We start from the raw sequence: 22,347 nt of genomic DNA on the forward strand, positions 1-22,347 counted from the left end.
GATTGTCTGCGCCCTGCCTGTTGAATACAACGCGATATGCCTCCTCTTTGATCAGTTCTGGGACGAGAATGGGGATGAGTACGGGCGAGCCACAGGCGATCATAATCAATACACGACCGGCTGCATCGGAAAGCAAGACATTGTCGTAGCTCTGCTGCCATACATGGGAAAGGCTCAGGCCGCAAGAGCCGCTACAAATCTCCGCACAAGCTATAACGCGCTTGAGCTTGTGCTGCTGGTCGGCATCTGCGGCGTGGTTCCACATGTCGCAGGTCGCGATATCTTGCTCGGCGACGTGGTCATCAGCAAATCTGTCGTCCAGTATGGTCTCGGTCGTCAATATCCGGATACCTTCGTGCGCAAAGATACGGCGGATACAAACCTCAATCAGCCGACGAGAGATATCCGCAGTCTTCTACTGCTGCTCGAGACCGACAGGGGGATGGATCTCTTGGAAGGACAGACGGCAGGGTACCTTCAAGAGCTCCAAGCCAAAGCTGCCAAGAGCAGGAGGCTCCCGAAGGACAGGTACCGATACCCAGGCTCCGACCGAGATCGCCTCTTCGAGCCAGCGTACAGGCATCGACACAGAACGGCCATGTCTTGCATCTGTCGTGACTGCGGCAGTGACTCCGAGCCGGTATGCGAGGAGGCCATGCGTCTCACGTGCGAGACCCTCGGCTGCGAGACATCCCATCTCGTGCGACGGGCGGGGATAGAGGAGATGAGAAATCTTGAAACGCAAGGCGGCCCGTCTGGGCAGAATCCGTCCCTCGTTGTGGGGAGTGTCGCTTCCGGAGACACCGTGATGAAGTCAGCCGCTCACCGAGACAGGATTGCGGCAGGCGAAGACGTCGTCGCCTTTGAGATGGAAGGGGCGGGTCTGTGGGAGGAGGTGCCCTGTGTTATAGTGAAGGGCGCCTGTGACTACGCGGATTGTCACAAGAGCAAGGAATGGCAACCCTTTGCGGCAGCGACGGCTGCCGCTGCGGCGAAGGCGGTCCTCAATCGATTCACAGCGACAGACAGGAGAGATACGTCGCCTGTCCAGGCAGGTCCTGGTCATGGTTCGGTAGATTGCTTGGAGCGGTCGCTGGTGGAAGATGGGCGCTGGATTAGCCGCAATCATGTGCAGAGTATCGATGGCGACGGTTCTGCGAGGATCCGAGTAGGGAATGACTGGGAGAAGGATGCTTTCGTTGGAGGAGGCAGCGAAAATCGTGCGGGGTCGATCAAGGCCGGCGGTCGGTCAGTCGTCCACATTGGCAACCGCTATGGCGGGCAGGGACAGAGTTAGTTACCCTACCCTGCGTCAGCCATGTCAGGAGACGTCAATATTCCGTTCTTTAGGTTTCGGGAATCACGGCTGCAGAAAGAAGTCTACCTCGTCCGCCTAGAATGGATGTTAGGGTTCGCGTTCTTTGCGCACGTGTACTCCCAGTACGGCGGAAACACCCGACGTCTCCCATTTTACGATGCCCACTACCTTGTCTCCCTTGATCATGATGTTTAGGCTACTTAGGTTCCCGTGGGTTGCCATTAGCCCGCTTTTGTACTGCTTGTAGAGCTACAACGGCTCTGGTAGGCCTTCACGAAGATCCGTAGAGACGACGTTGAGGTCGAAGCCTTCTACAAGGGCTGCGTGGAAGCCGCGAACCGTATGGTATGGTTCCCAGAGATTCCTCGAGGGCAGGCGACAGTCGCCGAATGGCCCGCCGTCAAGGGCGCCGATCTTGGTGCCTTCAGGGCAAGGCACCGTTCGAAGCTCCGCGAGCATGTGGCGAAATTGCTCGCGTATCTTTGACCTCGACTCCTCGCTGCGCTGGAGCCAGTCGGCCGCTGCCATTTCGCCCTCGATCTGTTCCATGACGATATAGGACTTGTCCTTGTTGACGAATGCATGGTAGACCTCGGGGATGGGGATCGATGTATTCTTGGCGACGAAGCGCAGCGCGTAGGCTTTGGAAAGACCTGCGCAGCCTTGTATCTTGACGAAGATGTTTAGCCTGGGCGGGAGACCGCGACAGGGCTTGCACAGCCACCGCAGCAGCCTGCGCCGTCGCGCCTTGACGAGGAAGACAATAGCATAGCGGGTGAGGAGGTTCGTCTCGAAGCTTCCATCGACCAATCTCTTCTCGCTGGCGCCTCGTGGCTGGAGCATTGAAGGCTGATGGGTATTACAATAAAATCATGGTACCGCAGCGTCACCCTAGGTGCCAGCACAAGCATCCAATACCGGTGATCTAAGACTGGGGAACTAGGATGCCATTTGCTCGACGATGCGCCTTCATCGACGAAGCCGTGGAGAAGCACCCAACCCAGCTGGAAGCCGGAGTAGGTTCGCGATGTGTTGGCTTGCCGCAGAAAGTTGAGAGCGACTGGGGCACGAGGCTGGTGCCGCTGCTGCGGTCGGATCTGCTCTGGCTTTGTGAGAAACCGCAGTGGCCCACTGGCTTTCAGGGCCACTTTGGAAAGCAAGTTTGTCTGGGGCGTCACGCGTGGGAGCTTCGGCGCTGGCGTGACGAACGGGCCTGCCTTGATGTCTTAGATCGTTGCGACTCGCGATCAAGGGCTCGTGCAGCGTCCGCATTTCGTTCGAGGGACCTCCGCAAAGGCCCTACCAAGGGGGCATCTTCCACCTCCTGTGCGACTACCCCCAGGACTATCCATTTGTTTGCCCGAAAGTCTGCTTTCTCACACGTGTCTATCACCCCAACATCAGCCCGGACGGACAAGTATGCATCGACGTTCTGAGCGGCGAGTGGCCGCCAGTGTGGTCGAGCCAGGCCGTCGTCATGGCCATCTTGTCCTTGTTCTCCGACCCCGAAACCGTCGATCCACTCGTCCCGGAGGTTCAATCAGGAACATTTGGGATGACATGGACCGTGACTCACTAACTGCGTCTCGATGTCTACTGAAACCTCCGAATTCGATTGATACCGAACGTGACACGTAATTCAGCACCCCTGGGGTCTTTATTCAAGCTACGAGACATGTTGAGGAGCATCTTGCGAATGGCGTGAGCGTTGTGGCCGAAGGTTGCATGAGCGTTGTGGCCGACCGTTGCATGAGCGTTGTGGCCGACCGTTGCATGAGCGTGTAGTTCATGTACAGTTATCCAGCAAAAGTGCATTATCGTTCATGAAATGAGTGATATGTAAATAATAAGCTAAATGCCTCGATGTTCAGGTAGCAATGACTCCAAGAGCAATGGTAAAGCGAAGCAGCGGGCCGCCGCCGCAACACCAAAGCACCGTCACAGCGACATCCTCGCGCTGCCATCACCCCGCAGGACTCACTATCCAACTCCTAGACGCCTACAGCAAGGCTGTCACAGTTGTGCGTAGCTGAGGTGACATCCAGTTTTGAAATCTTTACTATAGCCAGCAATATATAAGGGCAACGAGCCTGTGGATGACACGGTGCCTACCTCTCGACCAACCCGTCGTCAACGACACGTCAACTGTGACGGTGTTCAGTTTTTTATCTACGGAGAACCAAACTTGCAGCGTAGATGGCGTACAAGCTGGCCCAGGTTCCTTGCAGGTCGTTGCGTCTGGCGAGCGGCACTCAAAGCCGTTGAGGAGGCCCTCAGCCGTAAGCACGCTTCGTGACCTAAACAACCTTCACAGCCCTCAGCCTTTCATGGGAAGAGTCGGGTGCTAGGGAAGTTGGACAGATGTTAAGCTCTAGCTTTCGAAGCATTCCTTCTATCCTACGCCATTGTCTACAACCTCGACGAGAGATAGATACTCATTCCTTCATGCCCCATCAGCAAATGGAATACCCTGAAGAGTATGACACACATCCAAACCAAGAGGACGAGTCGAATCATCCTGTGCTCCGTAGCACGAGAAATTAATAAGAATAGCAAACTTGTCTTTCGCTCTGCTTTTGTTTAGGGGTCAATGAGCTGACATTCTTGAAGCTTCCCGTTCATCAATCAATATACGGTATGGAAGGGCAGAGTTTTTGAATCGGCGAGACCTCACAAACGGCACCAGGTGGAAGTCGAAGACAGCAAAGACCCTGCCGAAGATGGTTACCGTTCATGGCGTCGTTTGGCGTTCGATGGTTTTCTTGAATAGGGCACATCGTGACGTGTGGGGTAGAATGCTCCGAGCCATCAGGAAAGTCGGCCCACACAACCCTGATGTTGTCGAGATTCGGCTTAGTTGACCTCCTCCACATCACGCCTCGTGTAGGCATGACGTCGCCAGACACAGGTAAAATATTCCGTCTTAGCATATGCCTACCCAAGGCATGATTAGGGAGCTGTGCGGTGATGTGGCCGTCGACATCGGTTCCATGAGAATGATAAAAGTGGCTTGGAAATCCATCTATAAATGGCTTCTTGAACAGGTCAGTGACAGTCCTGACCGCTATCCAGATTTTGAGTGGACCGTAGAGCGAGGCGCTCTTTGAATAATTGTTGTTGAATTACCATTGTAGTTTTAGTAGCTTCTGTGATTTGCAGCATTTGCAATCCAAGGGTTTATTGTCCAGTCTACTACTATGCATTAGCGGCAGGCTTATCGTCTGCGAATCTGCGCCTAGACGTCATTGGCCACAGCCGTGCAGTTGGCGCCCTTCCGCAGCGGCGTGACATCTTAAGGCGTGCACAGTGGCGGGGCAAACGTCAAGTGATCATACTCCAACGAAAAACAATATTTGGTACCAACTGCCAAGTATAAAGCAGCCTGCAGCCGTCACCACGGTACGGATAGTGAGCGTCTAATAAAGGGAGTGCGGAATCACACAATCCCCAACATCACCAAGATGCCCGCCGTTTCTGTCCCCTCCACCCTCAACTCCTTCACGGAGACTTGGTCCCCGCGCCTCATCGCCTCCGTCAACGGTCAACACGTCAAAATCGCCAAATGCGACGGCGCCTTCATCTTCCACTCCCACCCGGACTCGGAGGAGCTTTTCTACCTGCTCTCCGGCCGACTGACAATGGAAATCGAGGGCGACGCGGATAATGTGGTCATGTCGCCGGGAGATGTCTACGTCGTGCCGAGGGGCGTGCGGCACCGGCCCGTTTGTGAGAATGCGGAGATTATGATGGTGGAGAAGGCCGGAACGGTGAATACGGGAGACGCGCCGGCGGGAGAGAGGACGAGGGTGCCAGTTAATGTCACACAGCAATCATGATGGTTGTGGGCATTTATTAAGACTTTGATTGGGTGAAATCAGGAAACACGTCGACTTTGGCGGCAGACCATCCCAGATTGTGACTTGGGCTTTCGAGGGCTGCATCCTGTAGCGAATTGAATCCTGGGCTTGGCCAAGGCGTCAGTGCCGGTCGTAGGTAGCTAGATCGGCGCTGTTGCATCGATTCCTTCATCCTTCAAACAACCACTGACCTAGACACATCTCCAATGTGATCCAACTGCGCAGCCACCACAACCTCCTCGTCCATCGTGAAGGTCTTGTCCCCAGAGGCTATGGCAATTCCCTCCAGGGTATGTTTCGCTGTTTCTACGCAATAGAAATATGTAAGACCAACCGAAGTGAGACAGAATCCTGCGATAATCACATAGTAGTATCCGCCGATGCCTGCGAATGCTTCCGTTGCTGACATACCAATCACAAAGTTGAATAGCCAGTTGGAGCAAGTAGCTAGTGCCATTCCCTTGCTGCGCGCTCGCAAAGGGAACCCTTCAGCTGGGAGCAGCCACGGGATCGGTCCCCACGTGAATCTGTAGATTGCGTTATAGATGACGACGAATGCGTAGATGCCGTGCACGCGTACCCAAGAGTTTGTGATAGGGGCTTCTGTGAAGGCACAGATGACACAGAGTGCAACAGCCATAAGCGAGCCTATCAGATAGCACAATTAGTCTCGAACTTGAACGTACACATGCTGCGGAATTTGGCTACTAACCTCCAAGTATGAGAATCGGCGTTCTACCCCATTTATCGGCCAGCCACCAGGTGAGGATCGTAGCAGCGACGTAGGGAATCGAGTTGGCTGCAGTGTACAGAAGGGATCTCCGGTCATCGAGGCCTGCGCTGGCAAGAGTCGTTGACAGGTAGAACGATATGACGGTTATACCGTTGAGCTGAGCAAACATCTGGGCGGTGATACCAACGAATGTTCTTTTTCGGTAACGGGTGAACATTTCAACCCACGTCGACTGGCCCAGACTGGCTTCATATCTCACAGCCTCCTTGATCTCCAGCATCCCTTGTTGAATGTGGGGTTCCTCCGTGTTCACGTCAGGCGTGTGCAGATCGGCCAGCGTCTGGAGGCATTCCTGCGTGAAGCCATTGCGAGCAAGCCATCGCAGCGTCTCGGGTAGCGCAATGGACATGGAGAAGAGGATGATCGCAAGAATTTTGCTCAGGAAATGTCCGTACAGGCTTGCAAAGTCGGTAACGTGGACAACAATGTCGTGCTCCGACGCAAGGCGCCGCAGTTGCTCAGTGTCGTCCAAGCTTTTGAACAGCTCGGTTCTGACGCCGATCTTAGTTAGAACGTCGGCTTGGTCTTGAAGGCGCACAACTGCTGTGAGGTGTAACGCTCTAATGTTGGGATCCTTGGAGGAGAGCACTTGGGTCAGCACTGAGCCGCCTCTGTATCCCAGTTATTGCCGGAACTCTTTAGTAACTTGCTTAAAGAATCTGGGAACTTACACAAAACCAGTGGCACCAGCAACAAGAACTTGGCGAGGGCCCATTTTGTTTATTGTAAGTGTAAACGCTGAGGTTAAAGTTATCGCATGCAATATTGAGACACTGCATTCTTAAGTATCAAGCGAGCTCCACAATGCAAGTGAATTGATTTGAAACCAGGATATGTACTGCGAAGATAGTTTCCTGTAACTGGTGGATTGCCTAATCCCCGCTTCATCCACTTGGATGCTTGTTTGCTGTTACGAAGGACTTACGCCTCGGAATTGAGAGGGCATTAGGGACGCTTTCATGAGCCTATCTCGACGTCAATTGGTCAGAACGAAACAATCGTGGAAAATGGAGCATAATAGAGAGCATTCAATCCAAGCGACCAAGGATTCCCTTCGATAGAGAGATCACTCAGGAATAACGAATGTGTACCGACGGGCTGAGCACACGACGTTGGTGTTAGGTTATTTGTGAATCAAGGGCATGAAAACTTGCTGTAAATTTGATCTATGAATTGCTATTGTGATACCAAGGCAATAACCAATAGAAGAAGAATGCGCCAATGCAAGGTGTACCCGTTCCCTTGCAACTACTTTACAGATTGCTCCTGAAGAATCGGCCAAGTCTGTCAAATGGAATAAGCTCCACGCGGTCATAGAGATCGACATGGCCAGCACCAGGGACCCAGATCAGTTCCTTTGGCTCGGCAGCACGATTGTAGCCATCCTGGCTGAATTCGCGCGAATGAGCTTGATCGCCGGTGATGAAGAGCAAAGGACGGGGCGAGATGGTGTCAATTTCATTGACAGGATAGAAGTTGAGGAACTTGACTTGGCTTGCGTGCATCGGGTGTGTCATTGTACTCGGCAAAGCACCGAGAGGAGCCACCTCGCCGCGAGTGGTGCAGTAGAAGTCATGGAACTCTTGCTGAATAGGATCCGTAGCGTCCTGGCGCCTGTTCACGGTGCCGCCGACCAACTCGGGCTCCGCGCCTTCGGACTCGTTCCAACGCTGAGCTACGGCAGCCTCGAAAAGCTCCCGTTGGGCGAGTGTCTGCGAATTTTCGAGCCCGTTTCGGGTGACGGCGCCCATGTCGTACATACTGGCTGTGGCAATGGCCTTGAGTCGGATGTCGATTTTGAGATGAAAGAGCCACTCCCGCAGATACCAACACCACCGATACGCTCACGATTGACAAAGTCTTGGAGGCCGAGGTAGTCAACGGCGGCGCTGAATGCCTCCGCATAGTATTCGGCCGAGACGGCGTTGCGCGGATCGCCTTTGCTTCCGCCCCAGTGGGGGAGGTGTATAGAGACGGTGGCGAAGCCGTCCTCAGCGAGCTTGGTCGCGTAAAGATTGGCGCTTCGCTCCTTGACAGCGCCCATAGGGTGACCGACAACGATGACGGGATTCTCGACGCTGCGGCTCAGGTTGCGCGGGAGGAAGAGGTTGCCCGCGACGTCGGTACGGTACAGGGTCGGGAACATGATGGGCTGGATCTGGACGTTGTTGCTACGGTAAAAGTTGTCGGCTCCGAACGATGTATTCTGGGCCGTGACGGCCATGGTGTTCAGGAGCGTCATGACGTCAAGGGCAGCAGTGTGGTCTCCAAACATGGCGGTTGTGCTGTACTGCGGGCGTGGGTATTGAGTATTGACAGAGTAGATGGCTGTGGCTGAGTTGTGAGAGTTGGTCTCCTGAGCATGGTGCAATGTGACAGTACGCGGCGGTGCGTCGGCAACCTTATAACTATAGAGATTCCATGTGTCTATTCTATGATTCCAAGACCATGTAAGTCGTGTATGTCCTCAATCGGACCGAAGCCGCGTCAACTAATGTCAAGTCAAGTGCGTGAAACAGTCGTCATGTCAAGCCTTGTGAATCGTAACTTTGGAACCAAGATGTGGGTTCTTCATTTGACAAGGTCAGCGGCCCCAGTCGCAAATGCCGGCGTTTGGCGGTTAGCTTGAATAGACTTTGACATGCTCGCTGTATACAGAAGTGCTTGCATACTACTTGACGGTATTGAAAGCTATGTAATCATTTTAATGTAACATCGGGGCACCCACGTCCCGGCTCAGCCTCGTGCGGAGTTCCAACCATGTTAAACACGCTGGTAGGTCGGATACAGGGCATCACCTTGCACGAAGGCAGCTGATTGTACCGACCGGACGGATAGCCAGGGGCATCTACTCGACAATCGAGCTATACCCCAATACTAAAACCTACCGACAGGATTCCCGATGCCACAACCGCACTCAATGTTTCCACCTCCTTAGCTACGATTGACCAAAATGAATCTTCGAAGCATGCCGTCGAGTTCCAGATAGGAGGCTGCCACTCTTGATAGAAAATTGTGCGCGTTGCTTTCATATTCTTGACTAATTTTCCAACTCACAATACATCGGACTCCAAGAGCCTTTCGTTCCTCAAGGGGATAAATAGCGCCAAGTTGAATAAACGTCCAGCACCAATGCAACCTGTTGACGCCAATTCCACGCCCCATTATTAGGAATTCCATGCCCTAGGTGAGGTGAGCTGCAGCGCTTCATGCAACTAGCTTACAGTTACAGCTTCCAAAAAATGACACGAGGTTGTATCCGCTCGCTTCGCCTTCTCGGCCTTCCCCACCACAGCTTTTATGCATAAAGTTTTATTTTAACATCCGACTCGGATCAGCCGGGGTGGGGCTAACGCCAACGCAGCTGGCTTACAAGTTACGCCGGATGTCGGGTCGGGAGTTGGGCCACTAATGGCCGGTGTAGAAGAGCAGACTTTGCTGCCGCACCGCAGAAAAGTATTGATTTTCCTACACGGTTTCGGTCACACTTTAATCTGTGGCTCTGCCCGGGCTGGTGAGTTCAGTTACTCAACCGACTGGACGCGGCTCGTTGTTTGTCCGAGCGCAACCACCTGATCCCTCGTGCACAGCTCTATCCTCTTCACTCTCTTCCTCTTCGTGGTCCCTACATCAAGTATCAAGCAGTTGAATACCAATACACTAATAGATCTAGGCTCACACCGCGCTCTCGGCTAATAGACTTGTCAAGGTCCGGTCGAGGTCAATGGCATCCTCGAATCGTCGCAAGGATGGATAACTCTCGAGCTGCGGTCTTTGGTTGAATTCGTTATGACTTCCTATGTATGGATCGTTAGTTCGACTCCCAAAGGAGCTTAACACATACCCTCCGAAGCATTTTTCTTTTTGCGTTGTAGATCTCATTTCGGCTTCGGGTCTGACGATTCCAACAGATCCGTCGGCTGATCCAGGGGTAATTCCCATTTCTCACAGCGTCAAGTTCGAACTTTGGAATGTACAGGCCCAGATCCATCGAGGTCTCCTGCTTGGGCTTGGCTGCTGTCCTGCTCAGCGAAAGCGTGGGACGGTGAAATCTGATGCAATTCCAATGACTGGTCGATGTAGAAAGCATGATATATCATCGCCACTGAGGGAGGAGGCAGGAAGAGAAAAAGAAGACAAGGATTTGATCAAAACCGATCTTGCAGAGCGAGGTGAGGTCCTCAGCAAACCTTAACATCGATGTACTATTATAATAGCCGGTGTCCGGAAGACCACAGTCGTGGAGTCTGAAGTGTCGCCAGCAACACTTTAGTGACAGACTTTGATTGAAGATACGAGTTGGCTGTTGCTGAATCCGTGTCGGCGCTATTTCCAGGTCTCGGTTGACGATACGACCTGGTATTGGAGCTTTCAGCGGTGCAGCTTTGAATTGTATCTTTGAATTACTGCTCTGAGATTGGTTGTAGTCTGATCTAGTCGTTGTATATTGCCTTGCCTATACGTATCTGTGTCTCTGCTTTGGCACCCAGTTCAGGCTACAGGGTATTTCAATCAGGCCAGATGCAGGGGTACGACTTGATTGATTGATACGAATTTGCACAGTATTTGACTGTTTGATATGACACTAATAAACATAGATCAGATTTAATAGACTTCGTGCATCACTAAATAAACCAAGAGCTAGATACTAGAGCGCCTTTTTATGAGGCCTGTGGTGATACACGTTGCGCAGCTATTTGATGCATGGTTAAGAGGAAGGTGATGGCCCTGAATCCCTGGTAGCCCCGAGTCACCAAAGTAGGCACATACCTCGGGGCCGGGCCGCGGAGCGGTATCTTCGCAGTTCTACTAACTATTGATTGAAAATGTAGAAGATGGACTGATTAGCCCGCAGCCTTGCCTTCGGTCCTCGCCGCTCGGTTACGGATCGTTTCGGATAAGGCGCTTTTCCATGTCCTTGGCGAGCTCCAGTCCCCCATGTCCCGGATTCTTGCCTTGGCTGCCGCGCCCCTCCGGCCAAGTCTTAGGTGGAGGGGTCCCTTGCTAAATGAAAAAACAGAGGCATGGTCGCGAGAACAAACACGTGTCGACCCTCTCCCAAGCCGACGGTGACTTTGTGGTACGTAATCTCTTCTTGATAATCAATCGCTTACATTGATCCACGTGTGCAGAAAATGGAGGAGATGGGCACAGTGCCTGCATGTGGGCACGCATCTTGGCATCTGCAAATATTAGCTGAGGGTGGTGACACCGGACGCAGGGGCAAGTCCCTCATCCTGGCTCTGATGTTCCCATTGCATGGGTGGAAGCTGATAGTATACATGGATAGAGTGGGGGTAATGGAAGCAGACGACGGGCTTTACGGATACACAAGTCCGAGTCTGCGTCGTAGGCCGAGTCGTAAGGTGTACAATTACTCTGCCGTGTGATATCATGGCACAGGTAAGAGCCAGAGGCTTGCGGCTACATGTCGTCTCGTGTCCTCTTATTTACTGTCGTACTCGACAACAAAGTCCTTGGTACACATGATCCCCGGCGTGGGCGCTGAGTTCTGCAAAATAATCTCCTCGCTGTTGTTATCGGAGATCCCTCCCCCGTAGCCGTCTCTTCCGTGGTCTGATCTCGTTCCCGCTGTAGAAGAGTCTCCCTGCGCATGTACCACCGTCCCACTCTTGGCGTGCATCTCGAATTCGTCGTCGACGGTTCGACCGCCCCTCCCCGTGCCAGTTTGTCCGCTGCGAATGCCGTAGGCGTTGCTGCCGCCATAACCCATGTGGCCGCTTCGGTTGTACGGCTGGTCTGATGGGTAGTAGCCTGCGGAGCTGTTGATCTTGAGCATGCGGCCGACTAGGGGCTTCAAGAAGGAGGCGCAGGCCGCGATGATTCCAATGTTGAGTTGCATGCTTTGGCGCGACAAATATCAGTATCTGGTCGTACACCATCAGTGTTTCTCGAGGACACTTACTTTTGCCAGAAGTGGACCCAGTAGTCGAAGATGGCGTCGGGACTGCCGCCAGTCGTGAGCATAAATACGGCTTTGAGCACACCCATTAGAACAGCCCTATGTATTTTGTCAGCCTCGGCCGTCCTCGCCGCGATGCAACTCTATGTTATCACCCCTAGAAGACTCACAGATATCCCAGGTTCAGAATGCCAATCACGTAGAGTTTGACGCGAAGCTTCATTTTGAGATTCCATATAATAGGGACCGGCAAGGCTCCGAGGCAAACATCGGTGAAGATGTTGCAAGCTTTCAATTCCCGATGTTAGTATCTGGACATGGACACTGTAAAAAGAGGACAAAAACTCACCAATGTTCCAGTATGTCAGGTTCAGGAAGATGTTGAAGTCGTGGCACCGCGGGTCAAAGGGGTTCATCCACTGGAACTCCCACCATCCGGAGAAAGGGGTGCAGTACACGAACAGCCAGACAATGGCCTGAATCGAGTATAGCACCACAAAGGCTAGAGGTGATGATGTTAGTCCCGACAAAGTTGTTGAACAAAGATATGAGAAGAATCGCGAGTTTCGTACCAATGACAGCGTAGAGCGACCACGTATACCATTTCAAGTCTCTCTTCAAACGCATCAGCGAGAGGGCCATGGAGATCCTCAGCAGTCCCATTGCCACCCCGTCTGAGAAGACAGTCTTCCAAAAGGTGATTTCCTCGAACCTTTTCCGGTCGTCAATTGGTGTAAAGGCGGCATGCTTGCCGAGGCCGTACTGGGTCTGGACAACGAGGCAGATCCAAGCACAAAGTCCAAGCAGCTGCAATAAACATAAGCCGTTAGATGGTACCCTCCGTGGGGACTGAAATGAGCACAGCGACGTACAGCGGAGACAATAATGAGTCCATCGTCGACGCCAAATGCTCTGACCATAAAAAGGCGCGCGTAAACGCGAAGGGCCACGAAAGCAAGGGCTATGAAGTGGAAGACGGCAATGATGCCCACGATGCGACCAGCGTTACTCTCCTCGGCGTAGCCAGGAGGATAATCATTGGGATCGGGCGTCAACGAAAGCGGCGGCGAATCGCCCATGTTGCTCTTTTCTTGTGCGATTTGACGTTCTTCGACGAGGTTGAAGTGGGAGAAGACTCAGAAGACTGGAGTTTCAACTTTCAGTTGCTGGGCCCTTGTCCATGATCTGGATGGAGCCCTGGTATCCGGGGATGGCGGAAGAAAGAAACTAAGTGGTTAATCAAGGGGCTTAATATTGGCACCTTCCTTCTTAGTCCGTGCTTCCCGTCTTCAGCTGGCTATAAGCACATGCAGCTTGCATTGGACCTGCAGGCTGCAGCCAACCAAGTTGAACCGACGCGAACTTCAACGGCCGCCAAGCCACCACGACTCTGGTCAATGACTCAATATATCCAGCGCAGGCGGTTCCTCAATGCAGATCTACTTACTTAGTCTTCTACTCAATCTAACCCGGCTATTTTTACCTTATTGAATCTATTTAGTCCACGTTGATATATCTAGGTAGGGAGCTGTATTTCTTTTGATACCCTTAATAACGCATATTGAGTGATAATTCGTGGTGTTTTGTTACGAGTGGACGGGAGCCTTTGGATCGGCAGGTGGGTCCCCTGGTGGCACATGGTTCCTACCCCACCCACCTGACCCACCTGGCCGGCCGGGGACGCGGCTGGCCCCCCTGCCGAGTGCCGGGTGTGCTCTCTGGAGTCTGGGACCAAGGCCCGCCCGCCATGGCCTCATCAGTCATGAGATTTTTGAACAAGTCGAGTGTCTTGGAGCCTCATAACAAGAGTCAGTAAGAAGCCTCTCCTGAGTCAGACAGTAATCCGATCTGGTGTCCTTTTTACTTAATTCCAAGGGCCCTCTTTCCCAATCCACCCGCATCAGATTCAGGCCGCAGATTGAGTACATATGATTGCCAACGCTGAATATACCATCGACGACGCAGGGATCCATCCCTCCATCTCGGCCTTCTCGGCCACAGACAAGGATCTCTAATATAGCCTAAACCTGGCGCTGAGCTGAGAGGACCGGAAGAGGCAATGGCCCGGGTTGAGATCATGCAATTCAATTTCTCGTCCACGTTGGCTGCACGATCGTGGAGCACGAGTATCCGTACCGACCGAGCAGTATACTTCAAAAGTGCACCTCCTCCGAGGTCGTTCTGAAATTTTTTTCTCTTGTCGTGGCATCAGTACTTCTCAGCACCGTCGTGGTATTGCAGTCGCTTCTCTTACTCGATTCAATCTCTCGCCCTACTTGACACAAGCGGCCTCGAAGACGCTTGGGACTATCCATCGACAAGAATCCCGACACTACAATGCGTGCCACGCTCGTTGCGGCCACGACCCTGGTCTCAGGTGTCGTGGCAAAGAAGGAATACTGCACCAAGACCATCAAGAAGGATGTGGCTATCATTGGCGGTGGTGCTTCGGGCTCTCATGCCGCTGTCTGGCTGCGCGACCACGGCCGCACCAACGTTGTCATTGAGAAGGCTGAGCAACTCGTGAGTCTACGCTCGCCCTCTTCCTTTGGCGCCGTTCACTGATCATTCTCCCATTATTCAGGGTGGCCACACAGACTTTTACAAGGACCCCGTCTCTGGCCTGGATATCAATGTCGGTGTCCAAGGGTGGATGGAGTATGGGAACGGCTACAACTTCCCCCATCGCATGGGCATCCCGACGACCGGCTCCATGTCCTTCACGCCCAACGAGAACTACTTTGTCGACTTTGAGTCAGGCGAGCCCGTCGAGGGCTACCAGGCCCCTGCTCCCGACGCCATGGTCGCTGCTCTCCAGACGTATCTCGAGGTCCTCTACAAGTACGAGGACTACATCCTCCCTGGCTTCGAGAACTTCCCGGACCCTGACGCCATCCCAGAGGACCTGACCATGCCCTTTGGCGACTTTGTCGCCAAGTACAGCATCGAGGCCGGTGTCCCCCAGATTTGGGATGCTACCGCCCAGGGTCTCGGCAACACCATGGACGTCGCCACCATGTTTGTCATGCAGGCTTCCGGCGTCCCCATGATCGAGGCGTTCCTCGGCACCGCGCAGTCCGCACTCCCGCCGTCCGGCCGTCTGTATGACTTGTACGACGCCGTGGCCGACTTCCTCGACGAGGACGTCTTGTACAACAGCACCGTTGTCAAGGCCACCCGCGAGAAGGGCAAGAAAATCAGCCTCCAGGTCCAAGACCACGGTGACGACAGTATCACCTGCGTCGAGGCCAAGCGCCTTCTCATCGCCATCCAGCCGACCATGGGCGCCATGAAGGCTTTCGACCTTGATCAGCAGGAGACCGACGTTTTCAACAAGTTCGGCTACGCCACCGTCTACGCTGGTGTCATCCGCCACCCCTCCCTCCAGCCCAGCAATGCCTATTCCCACCGTCTTCCCGGCCCTGCCTCCCTTAATTATACCGCCTGGCCTGTGGCTGCGCAGGTCGGTCGCATGGACTACCTCGGGGGCACAGAGGACCTATACCAGTTCACCGCCGTCGGCACCGACCAGGACACCCCCGAGAGCATGAAGGCGCTCATCGCCGAGTCCATCGACACCATGATCGCCGCTGGCACCATCCCCGCGTCAGACGGCGAGGTCACGTTTGAGGCATTTGCCGACCATGGCCTGATGCACCCCCGCGTCTCTGCCGAAGAGCTCTACGATGGTTTTATCCAGAAGCAGGTCGCTCTCCAGGGGCACCGTGATACCTGGTACACTGGTGCAGCCTTTTCCGCCGGCTTCTCGGCCGTGGTGTGGGAGTATAATGAGAAGGTCCTGCCTGATCTTGTCAAGGGGTCTTACTAATGTGTCGTGATGGCTTGATGATAGACGCTAGAATATAATTGGTAGTAATTCACACTTATACAAACTTCTGTCTGATTCTTGGTTCATCCTCACACCGAGGAAACCGGGTACGGAAAACTCATTCTTGATGAACAGCCGCCTGATCGCGTGCAATACCAGTACCAGACGCAATGTGTCATTCAAAAATCTAGAAAGAAGGAAACAATCCCACAGCATGGGATACCCTGTCGTCCACGTGGTCCTTGCAGCTGACTGCATAGTGCATCGGTTCATCATGGCGTCCCTGCAGTTCACGCCCTTCTGCATGAGCGGTACCGGGGCAGTTCCCTCCTGATGCCTCAAGACGAAGTGTTCCTTTTCCCCCCCACCAGTCAGTCCTTCAAACCGCGGTTGAACTGATAAGGATCTACCATCAGAAGGAAATGGCCTGCAGGAATCATCCCGATCATGTCCAGAATCTCATCCACTCTCGCCTGCCGTTCCAGCTGGATGCTGGTTTTTGCGGAACACCTGATGAACCTGACGATCTCGTTTCTGCCGCCAGATGGTCTTTTTGGTAGAGATAAGCGACGCTGGACTCACCGAGATGCTACGCCAACTGTTGGAACATGCTAGTCATGTCGCGGGACTGCATCGCCCAGGCACACCGCTGGTGCCAAGGGGGGTCGGGTTGTGTGGTAGCCATTCCGGCTTGTGACCCCAGCAGCTGCGTTACGTGGGTGCCATTTCATAAGCTGAGCCGGCCTCGGCAGTTTCTCAGGCCTAGCGTGTTCGTATGTGTGTGCCGAGAGAATAGCTCGTGGGCAAGCACAGCGATGAAACTATGGCCCATGACTCTGGCTCGCCGGCTAGGGTCACGTGGTCGAAGCAGTAGTGATGTCTTTCACAGAGCTGTGTCATGTCCTGACGGCTGCTTATAGCGGTGCTCCCTAAAGTTCCTAAAGGGACGCTCTATCATATCAGCCCAGGGCAGAGAGGCAATCATCTTACGCGAGTCGGCCAGCCGTCCTCGGACGACGGAGCGTGTAAATCGTCCCCGGGAAGTGGCAAGTCACCCAGGGTCCGCTGCGGCGTCACAGCTCTCACAAAATTGGCGCGAGAACACCAAGTTCTTCAAATTTCAGATGTAAGATGGAGATGAGGAGTTTACGTTGGATAGTTGGCGGGACTGGCGAGACTCGAGATTTGAGAGTCAGACTGAACCACAAGAGCCCTACCGTTTGCAGCCGAACGGAATGCCCTCGGAATGCACTCGCAGGCCTATGCCACTGCACCGTAGCGTACGAGACCAGGACTTGGGTTCTCCGAACTGACACGAATTTAATATACATGTATGCATGTGGTTACTTAGAGGGCAGTCGCCCACGAATATATCTGAAGTCCAGTTGAGCAGCTTAAACAGAGGCTACCCTATGCCACCAGACCCCGTGCTGTCTTTGCTGCTCCTAAAGACGTCCAAGACCATAGCCTTCACTCATCCAGAAAGCCAATCGAACATCCGCAGTGAGTCTCAGTGGACCTTCGTCAGATGAGTCTACATCTGGATTGGATTGAATGATATTAACCGCAGATTCAAGGTCTTCATTTGAGAACCCTGCCTCAATTCTTGCGAAACAGCTCATGTACAATAATTTACACAAACCAAACATGAACAGTCACAGTCCAAATCTCACCCCCGGAGATACAGGCAGAATTTGTATGGATACAATAATATATGCTCAGGCAGACTTTGCGTGCGAAGACTTCAACTAATCACCGTAAAGGTTCAAGTTGCAAGGCGACCATGCCATCCATATACGATACCCTCAACCTCAACGACAAGCTTTGCCTAAAGTTAATTTCGACTTCCTTACGTGCTACGATGTTTTCACCCAAAAAAAAAGAGTGAATCTTCCTGAGACAAATCCTCCTTCTAGTGGACAATTACAATTGAACTCAGTAGCAATACCCGGACAGCCTAATTGATCGTGGCGATGGGGATGCCGAGTTGGAACATGGACATCGCGGGGAGTCGCCTTCACTTGCTCGATTACGTAGCTGTCACAATTATGCATAAACCTTGATGGATTCACCGATAGGCAAAAGTTCACCTTCACTTTCATCCTTTGCAAGGATAAGCCTCTGTCGCTGGTCCAATGCGCCACCCCATTGGCCCAGCCCCCAGCAAAGTACTGGAGTCGAAGCATGCAGCGACAGCTACCAAGCCGTGGAACGTCAACGACCTCCCTAGTTGGGGATAGTGGTGCGAAGCTCTCAGCACGAACCCCCTCATTATCATCATGATCAGCATCATCGCGGGGACGCAGCCCAGATTATAAGCCGTATGTACCCTCGCTCTGCGAAATATGTCGCTCTCTCTTACGCTTTCACACCTGGCAGACTCTTGCAATATTTGGGGCTAATAATCAACGTCACCAAGTTCGCAAGAATCAAAATCGCCATGCGCCTCTCTGCGCTGCTTTCCGTCGTCACTGCGGTGGCAGTCGCCGCAGCAGAGACCATTCCCGCTGCCGAGCTCGTCAGTAGCAAGGCTCATATCGTCCCAGGCCCTCTGCGCGTCACCGAGCTCACCTTTCGCGTGCCATTGGACTATGATGACCCAGAGGGCGAGACCATCACTCTGTTCGGCCGGTCCGTCACCGGCTATGAGGTCCCCATTGTGCCATCCGACGATGAGGACGAAGGCTCCATGTCTTCGCTGCCATACATGGTCTACCTTGAGGGCGGCCCAGGTTTCGGCAACCGAGAGCCCCAGAACCACCCTCTGACCAGCACGGCACTCGAGCGTGGCTACCAAGTCCTCTACCTGGACCACCGCGGCACCGGCTACAGCACTCCCGTGTCAGCCAAGATGCTCGACCAGCTCGACGGTGGTGAGGATGCGCAGGTTGAGTACCTCCGCCTCATGCGTCAAGACAACACCGTCCGCGACTGCGAGTCTGTGCGCAAAGCCTTGACCAAGGGCATGGCGGACAACCAAGCCAAGTGGTCCATCTTTGGCCAGTCTTACGGCGGCTTCGTCAGCCTGAGCTATCTCTCGTTCCATCCCGAGGGCTTGCGAGAGGTCTTCCTCACCGGCGGCCTCGCTCCCGTCGGCAAGACAGCGGAGCAGGTGTACGAGTCGCTGTACCCGCGCGTCATGAAGCGGAATGCCGCCTACTACAAGAAGTTCCCCGAGGATGTCAAGAATGTCCGTCAAGTCGCTAGCTACATTGAAAAGCAGGGCGGCAGCGTCGACCTCCCAGCCGGAGGCAGTCTTACTGTCCCCCGTCTCATGACGATTGGCATCGACTTTGGCGGCGCTGGCGGCTTTGATAGTGTCCACACGACTATTATGAATCTGAAGATGTCTCTGGACCAGTTTGGGTTCCTTTCTAGGGCCTCTCTGGCACCCATGGAGAGCTTTACTGGTTTCGACACGAACATCATCTACGCCATCCTCCACGAGGCCATCTACTGCGATGGACCCGGCGACGTCTCTGGCTGGGCTTCTGATCGGGTTGCCAGGGAGCTTAACTTATTCTCCTGGTTGTCCTCGAACGGTACTGTCTCGTCTAACTCGAGCGAGCCCCTTCTGTTCGCTGGCGAGAACATCTTCCCCTTCTTCTTCGACACGCATCCCGAGCTCATCCCGCTCAAGGGTGTCGCCAACAAACTCGCCGAAGTGGACGACTGGACGCATATCTACGATATTAAGCAGCTTGCAAAGAACGAGGTACCCGTGTACGCTGCCTCGTATATTGACGATCTGTACGTCGACTATGAATATGCCAAGGACACTGCAGCCCTGGTTAAGAACACCAAGACGTGGGAGACAAACGCTTACTACCACTCGGGCTTGAGGACGAACACGGATGCGGTTCTCTCAGCATTGTTCGGCCTACGGGATGATGTAATGGATTAGGCTGCGGTACTAGCGAGTCAATATATCCATAATCTTTGTTGTCCTTGTGACTATACCAGACTATTCAAAGGACGCGCTCGATGATGAATCTCTCTTCAATCAGAGGGGCCAATTTCGTAAACAAAAGCGAAAACGGAGAGAAGGACCTAGCTCAGACAAATCTCCTATCGGACACTTCGTACACCTGGGGCTCTTCCGGCTCACCATCCAATCATAGACCATCAGAGCCAAGAGTCACCGCGCTGGGCTCGAGTCAATGTAGATGATGATGGGCTCGGACATGAGGGATCGCTTGTCCTCACCGCTGTAAGTGCTGGCTTAGAGGCGACGACAAGATCGCGGGTCACAGCGACGCCGTGGTGAAGGAGACTTTGTTTTCTGTGTATTGTGAGGTGTCGTATCCGGAGAATATGGGCTGTCCGTAGATCTTCTTTGCACCTAGGGATGGTAAGTCGGGGGGGAGGGGGCGTTACTTGGTCAAGTCGTTTCTGATAGGATACTCACGATAGATGGCGCCAGCAGTATAGATCCAGCTCAAAATTGGAATGGCACCTTGATCCTCGAGTGTCGTGATAATCGAATGTGAGGAAATGTTTCCCAACGCGCTAAGGTTGAGTGGGTTGGTGGTTAATGCCGAATCTTCCACTAACCAGCTGGTCAGCACAAGCAAGAGAAAGATTGACAAAGCTATGCTCACAGGTAGAATGGCGATGCCGTGGAAGTCCCTCCAATCGTCTGGTCTTTGATTCTAAGGCTCCCACCGCCGTCAACGAGGCCGATGCTCAGATCATGCAGTCCAAACTGAGCTCTCTGTACGTATCCGAGGTTGGCCTCCAGCCCAACTCCATCGCCGTTGATCTGGAATATGCCTAGCGCCTACTACGTCGACGAGTCGTCCAGGTTGAATATGTCTCCTCTCGAAACGGCACAATCCGCTGGCACATCTTCAAGGGCGGCTTTCGAGCACCCGTGCTCCGCCAGGACGACCAGCGTCTCTGGAGCTGCTGTCGAGACGAAGACGCGCAAATCCTGCTCAAGGCTGCCCACGCGAATGATTGTTGAAGCTACTCCACGGCCCATCGTCCCCCCCGTTGTTTTCTTCGTCAGTCGTCTATCGCATACGATGTTGGGACAGTGTTACAAATACTGGCTCTGCGGGACAACGACGGCCGACGGGGTCCCTCGACAAAGTGAGATCAGCGCCGCAAGTCCCGACACAACAAGCGAAGGCAGTCGGGAGCCTCGGCCGACCATCATCGTGAGCTGTGTTTTTCAACGAGATAGTATGATGGTAGCCTCGTGGAAACACTGGATACAAAGACAGAAAGCAAGTGTTGCTTGAGGCTCGGTGCAGGCCCAACCCCGACTTGCATTCAACGTTACCTCATTGCGTGTACCAAACATAAAGAAACAATGTGGAAAGCCCTTAAAGAATACCTACTCATTGATTGCTAAATCAATACCCATGTGCGTGCCCGGCTTCGCTGATACCGTGGGCGCAGAGGGTCTTGTCCGACTCTTGTCCGCCGGCATTGTCAGCTCGCGCCTGGCGACTCGCGACTCGATTCGCGTAGAGATTTCGCAGGTGTACCAATTATATTGATACCTGACATTCACTTCCCCATTGTAAACTCCCGTCGGGCGCACATAAAGAGGGGAATGGTGCCGAGAGCCGGGAGACACCCTGACGGGGCGCTTGAGGCTGAGAGGCGCCATGCAAGGCAAATAACTAGAAGGAATTTCGGGTCAGCGAGTCTCGGACAATCTTCCAGCTTGCATCTCCAGTACTTCTCTCATAGCTAGTCTCACTCGGTAGCTAACGACATCTTGTTTTCCGTAGAAGTATGTCTCGAGGTCCCAATGCAAGCGCCTGGACTGGTCAATGGCAAAGACTACACGGAACAGAGCACAAAACTTGCAAAACGAAAACATGAACCCACAGTCCGATCACTCTCTACTCCTCATCGGAGATGAGACAGCCTAGTCGGCCGCCGAGCGGCGCTTGAGTGGTCCAGCCTAGATACATGTATTAATGGCACGTCTTGTTGGGAGGTAGCAGGGCTGAACTCGATCTGCCTCTTCTGCAGAGCATCTAGACCATCACCATGGTTTAGCAACCATATAAGATCGGCCCTCCCGCCCGGAATAGAGGCAATCGTCCGGGCCCCTGCATGCGATGCCCGGCAAGTTGCTGCTATGCGTTATCACGAGATCAAAACCTTTGGCGAAAAGGTTTGCTTGTCTCCGCTCGTCATCTCTGCTCGTTTTTCTTCATTCTCGTCCTTCTTTAGAAAGCGTCATGTAAATACTCTCGTTCAAACACAATGATGCTGGCTGTCTACCAAAAGGTCATTAGGGCTGCTCGTCCTGGCAGCGCAGAATGTGCACGGCAAATGTAACCATGGGAGGGCTCAAAAACACGCCGTTGCCCACCGTCAAGGAGAGAGAGATCACTGGCACACTGAAGCCGCTCCTGTTCCAGCCTCGGGCAGCGAGAGTACCACCACGACAGAGGCGTCGTCGACCATCACCCAAGCACCAGCCGCAAGCCTCGCCATTCCCATCAACACTTGCTCGTACTGGGACAATGGTTCTGGAACAGCCCATCGTCCCTCATGCAAGTCGCTTTTTTAACTGCGTGGAGTATGAGCAGTCGATTCTGACCAGGCATGGGCACGCCGCCACAATTGATCAAGTGCTTCGGCCTACAACGGGCAATCTGA

The 22,347-nt window shown here is 53.4% G+C and overlaps 8 protein-coding genes across 8 annotated transcripts; 4 read left to right on the forward strand and 4 right to left on the reverse strand.

Annotated features, from left to right (window-relative positions):
• On the forward strand, window positions 1–1,297 carry J7T54_004162 (uncharacterized protein; the record flags this gene model as incomplete). Its single annotated transcript, XM_051509903.1, has 1 exon — window positions 1–1,297. A coding segment is annotated over one exon (1,297 nt), but the record flags the coding sequence as incomplete, so codon positions are not given.
• Window positions 1,298–1,567: 270 nt separating this feature from the next.
• J7T54_004163 (Protein kinase-like domain protein) lies at window positions 1,568–2,161 on the reverse strand (the record flags this gene model as incomplete). The annotated part of the gene is made up of 1 exon (XM_051509904.1): window positions 1,568–2,161. The coding sequence occupies one exon, from the start codon at window positions 2,159–2,161 to the stop codon at window positions 1,568–1,570; it is 594 nt and encodes a 197-aa protein (XP_051359112.1).
• A 2,618-nt stretch (window positions 2,162–4,779) lies between these two features.
• J7T54_004164 (cupin 2 conserved barrel domain-containing protein) lies at window positions 4,780–5,154 on the forward strand (the record flags this gene model as incomplete). The annotated part of the gene is made up of 1 exon (XM_051509905.1): window positions 4,780–5,154. The coding sequence occupies one exon, from the start codon at window positions 4,780–4,782 to the stop codon at window positions 5,152–5,154; it is 375 nt and encodes a 124-aa protein (XP_051359113.1).
• A 196-nt stretch (window positions 5,155–5,350) lies between these two features.
• J7T54_004165 (General substrate transporter) lies at window positions 5,351–6,683 on the reverse strand (the record flags this gene model as incomplete). The annotated part of the gene is made up of 4 exons (XM_051509906.1): window positions 5,351–5,481; window positions 5,587–5,823; window positions 5,888–6,579; window positions 6,640–6,683. 4 exons carry the CDS (start codon window positions 6,681–6,683, stop codon window positions 5,351–5,353), a joined length of 1,104 nt encoding a protein of 367 aa, XP_051359114.1.
• A 538-nt stretch (window positions 6,684–7,221) lies between these two features.
• Window positions 7,222–8,243, reverse strand: J7T54_004166 (uncharacterized protein; the record flags this gene model as incomplete). Its single annotated transcript, XM_051509907.1, has 2 exons — window positions 7,222–7,733; window positions 7,817–8,243. The coding sequence occupies 2 exons, from the start codon at window positions 8,241–8,243 to the stop codon at window positions 7,222–7,224; spliced, it is 939 nt and encodes a 312-aa protein (XP_051359115.1).
• A 3,171-nt stretch (window positions 8,244–11,414) lies between these two features.
• Window positions 11,415–12,970, reverse strand: J7T54_004167 (uncharacterized protein; the record flags this gene model as incomplete). The annotated part of the gene is made up of 6 exons (XM_051509908.1): window positions 11,415–11,832; window positions 11,895–11,990; window positions 12,062–12,179; window positions 12,241–12,393; window positions 12,464–12,698; window positions 12,764–12,970. The coding sequence occupies 6 exons, from the start codon at window positions 12,968–12,970 to the stop codon at window positions 11,415–11,417; spliced, it is 1,227 nt and encodes a 408-aa protein (XP_051359116.1).
• A 1,258-nt stretch (window positions 12,971–14,228) lies between these two features.
• J7T54_004168 (uncharacterized protein) lies at window positions 14,229–15,720 on the forward strand (the record flags this gene model as incomplete). Its single annotated transcript, XM_051509909.1, has 2 exons — window positions 14,229–14,414; window positions 14,476–15,720. 2 exons carry the CDS (start codon window positions 14,229–14,231, stop codon window positions 15,718–15,720), a joined length of 1,431 nt encoding a protein of 476 aa, XP_051359117.1.
• A 2,440-nt stretch (window positions 15,721–18,160) lies between these two features.
• Window positions 18,161–19,624, forward strand: J7T54_004169 (uncharacterized protein; the record flags this gene model as incomplete). The annotated part of the gene is made up of 1 exon (XM_051509910.1): window positions 18,161–19,624. The coding sequence occupies one exon, from the start codon at window positions 18,161–18,163 to the stop codon at window positions 19,622–19,624; it is 1,464 nt and encodes a 487-aa protein (XP_051359118.1).
• Window positions 19,625–22,347: the final 2,723 nt, after the last annotated feature.

This window comes from Emericellopsis cladophorae (assembly GCF_022114955.1).
Source record: "Emericellopsis cladophorae strain MUM 19.33 chromosome Unknown NODE_75_length_81345_cov_113_615741, whole genome shotgun sequence".
In the NCBI taxonomy this organism is placed as follows: domain Eukaryota; kingdom Fungi; phylum Ascomycota; class Sordariomycetes; order Hypocreales; family Bionectriaceae; genus Emericellopsis; species Emericellopsis cladophorae.